The following is a 6,025-nucleotide window of genomic DNA, read 5'->3' on the forward strand; positions in this document are numbered from 1 at the left end:
CCAATCCCCTTATCCTTTACTCTCGTCCTTTCCATACCCTTTACTCTAGGCATTTCCCCTTATCCTTTACTTCAAAACTTTCACTTTATTCTTTACTCAAGTCCTTTCCATTCTCTTAAAACTAAACCTTTATCAAACCTTTACTGTTTAGAAACTGTGAAACTGTTTAGAGTAAAGGATGATGTTAAAGGAGTGAAGGATAGTGAAAGTTCAGGATAGGCGAAAGGTATAAAATTATAGAAAGGTGCAGGACAAAGAATAAGGGGATAAATAAAGGGTATAGAAAGGTTCAGAGTAAAGAATAAGGGGAAAGGTTAAGATTAAAGGGTATAGAAAGGTACAGGATAAAGAATAAGGAGATAAATAAAGGATATAGAAAGGTTCAGAGTAATTGATAAGGGGAAAGGTCTTGAGTACAGAGTAAAAACAAAGCTCTAATCATATCGTCAGCTAAAACAGAGTGTTCTGAAGTACATTTTATATTTAAATACAGATTTTTTTTAAAATGTTCAAAAAAGTTTCTATGTAAATAGCTGGAAAAAAATCATTAATTTGCCAATATGCGAATTGCAGGAAAAATTCGCCCCAGGAAAAAGTGCTGACATATCGCAAAATATTTTTCTTTGTGGGCTCTTTCAGAATCTCAAAAAAACTTGCATGGGATTTTCTTATTTTTTAGAGTTCCTTCAAGAGCACACTGTGCTGTATTATAGACAACGTAAACTAAAGGTCAAAACATGGTATAGTGTAAGACGGTGCATATCTTGATGCGGATCCGGCCGGCCGGTCCAGGTCTCAATACATTTACTTAAAATCTTCTGGTCAGATGAAAAATTTAGATTTTTTCATTCTTTTTTCGTTTTTTTTATGAAGTTTTAATAATCGCTCATTAGTTAACAGTTAAGATTTGTGCTTTGAGAGCAAAAAGTTAATTTAGAAGAGGTTTTGGTCGGTTTTACCCCTGGATCCGCATAATTTTGCGGATCCGGATCCAAGAAGCCAAAATGTTGCGGATCCGGGATTGGGGAAATAAATAATTTTTCAGGGAAATTTAACGAGTTTGTTTTCAGGGAAAATAAATGATTTTTCCGAGAAAAAAAATGTATTATTTTTAAAGTAAAAAGTACCAAAAAGAATTAAAAAACTCGTCTTTTGATATAAAATTTTTCATTTTACCCCCAAAATTCATCAAAATAATTCTGAAAAATATACAGCCCTGTGAAAATAAACGAATAATTTTAAAATACTTTATATTTATTTGCACATTCTGTTGATATCATACCTAGGCTGCAACAATACATAAGAGGATACAATAAAACTCAACAAGATGCGTCCTGGTCGGAGAAACAGAGTCAGGGTTGCAGAGAAACCCAAACTCAGAAAGTTTAAGGAGCAAGGCAACCTACTCTAGGTACACGATCCTATCTACATAAATAGTATGTAATGAGAGGATCCGAAACCTGGCCTGATGTTGGACGGATATCTATAAGCTAGAAATCACAAGGATCCAACCTGCCGGGACGGTTCTGGGTTAGAGGTTCAAGGTTTAGCCTAGAGCATCCTTAGCAACGAATCATTCCCTCGGAGGAGAATGATTCTTATCAATTTACACCTGGCACTTAGTGATGAATCACCAAAGTGTCTTTGATCACTATAAGATCAATCCCTGAGAAAGAGCAGGTTCGAACCTGCTCCAAGTCTACTGGGGATTGTTGTACTGTAGAGATGACAATGATGAGGTTTGGTTTGAGTCGCGAGAGTATTCATCATGTTTCACTTTCTCACTTTTTTTAATGTCTCTGCTGTGGGTTAGAGCGCTGGTTTTGTAAGTTCGTGTTAAATTCACTTCAAACCTTGTTCTTGTAGAGGAAGAGTATATATATACAACTGAAAGTATTAATTAGTAAATAGTGAAAGAACTTTTTGTTTTTGTTTTTATCACGTTTTATATAAAATATATAGTTTTCTGACTGTAAATTAGGGAGATCTAGGGAAGAGGGTAAATACTGAAAAATACAAGAGAAAGGTTAAAAAAGTACCAGATAAACATTTTGTTAAACAAAATATTAATTTCTACAGAAGCAATTTCAACATTTTTTCTCGTATTCTTTTATGTATTTTCAGTAAACCGTTTATTAAAACGATTCATTGAAAACACACAAAGTAAAGACAACCAAGAACTAGGGTATTTCGGGATCCGGACATGGGATTTTAAGTTTGGAAACAAATTTTTTTTTAGCTAAAATCTTTTAACGCAAATTTTGATTGGAATTTTGAAATGAAAACAAAATAAGGTCGTCATAAACTTGTTTTAAAATCACAGTTAAAGGTCCGGAAAACCGTTAACATCATGCCCTAGCTCTAGCTTGTCCAGTAAACTGGAGGCTTGGTTAAGAATCGTGTAGCTCCGGGTGTACCCGGAGCTAGACTGGAACAACTAACAATCCTAGAGTGCTATCAGCTCTCCAGGATTGCATTCGTTCTGCATGAATATGACAAAAAAAAATCTAAATAAAACCAAGCTCCATACAACATTTTCAACCTTTTCTCCAGGCCAGACAGAGCTTAAAATAAGAACGGATTAAAGTTAAAGATTAACATCAAACACAAATCATATTTTTTGCGTCCTGGACTGGAGGAAGAGTTCTAATACTATATAATTACAATATATACAGGAGAATATATGAATGTGCTTTGTGTTATCCCTAGACGGGGTATATAGATGCCTAGGATGGATGGGTGGATCTGTGACGGATCCAGGAGCCAGGATTAGTAAGAATACTCCATATCCTCCTCACAACTCATCCCAGTCTCATAGTACTCCTGAACAAATTCATGCTATAGTCATAACCAGAAAGACCCGGAGTTAATTAATAGTTAATCAGACAACTTTACATATAAATCTCTGGTAATTTTAAACAAACAACAAAGGCAGATCCCATTTTGGAATTGGCAGGACTAGGGCTATTTTTTTTATTATCGTTTCATTAATCATATTTGTAAAATTAGATTTTAAAGTCGTCTAATTAATTGTAAACTAATTCTATTTTAAAACTCTGTAATTGGGTAAAACTCCCAGAAGTTTATGGTAAGGATTCTTTTTTTCTTTGTAAAAAGTTCTTAATATAAACATATTAAAAAGGGAAGAAAGAATAGAAGACGATGCAAGATAATTTAATAAAAAGAAGAGTTGAAAAGAACTAGAAGGTTGAAGAATGTTCTCGACATACCTGGCTATAGGGAGAGAGTGCCCTACAGGTGAACAGAACCACCCTCTTCAGCTTCTTGTTGAAGAAGAAGTAGTTGAAGCTCCACAAGGAACCTTCTTCTCCGAATGGATCTGATGTAAGATCTGGGTTGTATGAGTAGATCTCACAATCTACGAGATTAATCTCCTGGTTCAGAGTTATCCACAGCTTGTCGTGGATCTTACTGTAGAGGGAGCTCGCAGCAACACTCAGTAAATTGTCCACGTTGCTCGTCACAAACTAAAACAAAAACGTATTTTAAAAATGTAAGAATTATTTTGTTGAGAAGCACTCCGGATCAACCAGGACGAGATATATTCTTCTATTCGTAATTAATCACATGTTTCTCTTAATTCAACAATCTTTAAACTTACGGAGTTGTCTTAGAATACTCTATCGTTTAAAACGCATATAACGACAATAAAAGTATAAAAGAGAAAAGGCGAACAAATTATGTTTTTTAGTTCAAGTTGTGTTCGAAAGTCATAGTTCTCTGGGATAAGGACAGCACCGTTAAATCTGCGTGTTATGATCATGAAAAAGAATGTTCGTAACTTGATCTGTTCATATAAAATATATAGACCTGCAGTGCCTACAAAATATATTAAACTATTTTCCTCTCACAAATTGAAAGTGTATCTTCAAAATTAAACTAATATCTTTAAAAAAAATAAAAAAGTAAAAATAAGCCCCGGAAAGCACATTATTGTATTATGTATAAAATAAATGATTTTAAGGGAAAATAAAATATAAAAAATGGAAAGAACATGCCTTTTGATGTCAATTTCACCCCTCCACAAATCATCAAAAATACTCACCACCCCCCCTCGGGGAATTCTTAATAAAAATAAAAATATTTCAAACATGAAAATAAAATTTCCCTCGGTCTAGGTTCAGCATAAAAAGCAAAATAATACCTGAAGATTTGGTTCCTTTGTGAACTCAGATGATCTCGCGTCGGTGAAATCATAATCTGGGAACGCAGCGTTGAGGGTTGAGATAAGATGGAACAGGGTTTTCCTGGCAATCGTATCACAGAGAATCCCAACACCCTCATCCTCCGACCCGGAGCTCCGGGAGTAGGATCGACTTACCGGCGAGGTTGAGAAAGCGTATCCACCGTATCCATTAGTAGGAGGAGACAGGGCTTCTACAGCTTGTGGATCCCGTCCAACAGAGAACTTTTTATATTGTTGTTTCTCTGCTCCGATCATCTTGCAGGAGTAACTCTCAATCCTGCAAACACAAATTTTTTAATACATTTACTATTTGTTCAGATAAAGATTAATAAAAATTTTTTTGCAGAGGAATCAACCTTGATATGGCGTAATTTTGAAGCAATAGAGTATGCTTACACTATTTATCGAATAGTTTCCAAGCAAAATACTATGATTAAAATGTAGAGTATTTTCGAACCAATAGAAAATAATCAACCTATTCGTTCAGTAATTTCGATCCAATAGAGTAGGATCGACATATTTATCGAGTTGTTTCGAAACAATATAATATGATTTAACTATCTATCGAGTAGTTTCGAACCAACAGAGAAGAATCATCCTATTTATCGACTAGTTTCGGACAAATAGAGCAGGATGAAACTTTTTAACGGGGTTTTGAACCAAAAGAGATGGATCTACCTATTTTTATTGAGTAGTTTCGAACCAAAATTCAACTTTTTAGCGAGTAATTTCAATAAGCTTTCTATCGATTTTTTCGAACCAAAATTCAAATATTTAGCGAGTAGATTCAAACAAATTAAGTATGGGGTCCGTCCTAGAGAACAATATTTATTATTTTAAGGTTAGGTTAAGACAATAATTTGGCTGAGCGCTGCGGCCAGGACTAGCTAGGGGGCTGAGCACCACGGCTAGGACAGGCTAGGGTCCAAAAACCGTTCTCTAGGAAATTACCGTGTAACAACCGATTTAACTAATCAAAATTTCTCTACCTTCCAACGATCTTTGAATCCCCAGTCTCCAGACAGAGAAGATTATTGATGGCTTCTATCCCAGAATTCTCTAAAAGCTTCATTTTTCTTTTTACTTCTACTTTCTTCTTTTTGAATTCAGTCTCGAATTATTAGAATTATCTTTTTTATCAATTATACAATAAATAAGTTAAATTTAAAATCTAGGTCTAAATTAGGCTTTTATAAACGTGTCCCGCGTCTCACGCTTCAAGATTGTCTTTAGTATTGAATCACTCGTTATTGACTTGAAAAATACGGTTTTCTCCATTTTTTCTTCTTCTTGAATTCTTTGTTTTTCCTGCACGCACATATCTAAGCTTGATTCACGGGGTCTATACTGCAGCTTTGACTTGTTAAAATTCACCTAATTTAGCGTATTTAGACTGTTTCAATGATGAACTGAGTTTGACCGTCCCTTTGTTTTGTTGAAAATAAAAATTCAATATGGCGACTGTAGGGAATTGTGTTGGGGGGGAGAGCCAGCCGTCTGGCTCTGTTAGACGCATAGTACGGAAAGTTTGTTGACCATAATAAAACAAATAAATTAAATTATATATAGTTTCATCTTTAATTAATTATTTCAAAAAAATGTTTAAAACTTATTTTTTGATATTTTAGAAAGGTCCAAATATTTTGAACTCTATTCCCTTCTCTTCTCTTGACAGTTCTCTGCGTCAATTGCTAGGTAGGATCGGTCGGGAAGGTCGGAACGGTCGGTGGTGGGTAGCGGCCAAACTCTATTACTCGCAAATGCCGCATCGAATTATAAGGAGAGAGAGATTAGTATATATCAAAGACTTTGCTAATT

At 34.8% G+C, this 6,025-nt stretch overlaps 1 protein-coding gene across 3 annotated transcripts; it reads right to left on the minus strand.

Moving 5' to 3' along the window:
* Positions 1-1,236: 1,236 nt before the first annotated feature.
* LOC111696521 (repressor of RNA polymerase III transcription MAF1 homolog) lies at positions 1,237-5,802 on the minus strand. Of its 3 annotated transcripts, none has more exons than XR_002764104.1 (5): positions 5,197-5,802; positions 4,166-4,484; positions 3,231-3,488; positions 2,654-2,823; positions 1,237-2,006 (listed from the first exon to the last, which is right to left on the minus strand). XR_002764104.1 is itself a non-coding variant. In XM_023466136.1 (4 exons), the coding sequence occupies exons 1-4, from the start codon at positions 5,277-5,279 to the stop codon at positions 2,770-2,772; spliced, it is 714 nt and encodes a 237-aa protein (XP_023321904.1). In that variant the 5' UTR covers positions 5,280-5,802; the 3' UTR covers positions 1,237-2,769. The 3 variants fall into 3 exon arrangements, 1 of the variants encoding a protein (XP_023321904.1); XR_002764103.1 differs by having other exon boundaries at positions 2,543-2,823; XM_023466136.1 differs by having other exon boundaries at positions 1,237-2,823.
* Between the last annotated feature and the right edge of the window lie 223 nt (positions 5,803-6,025).

Source organism: Eurytemora carolleeae, unplaced genomic scaffold (assembly GCF_000591075.1).
Source record: "Eurytemora carolleeae unplaced genomic scaffold, Eaff_2.0 scaffold211, whole genome shotgun sequence".
NCBI lineage: Eukaryota > Metazoa > Arthropoda > Copepoda > Calanoida > Temoridae > Eurytemora > Eurytemora carolleeae.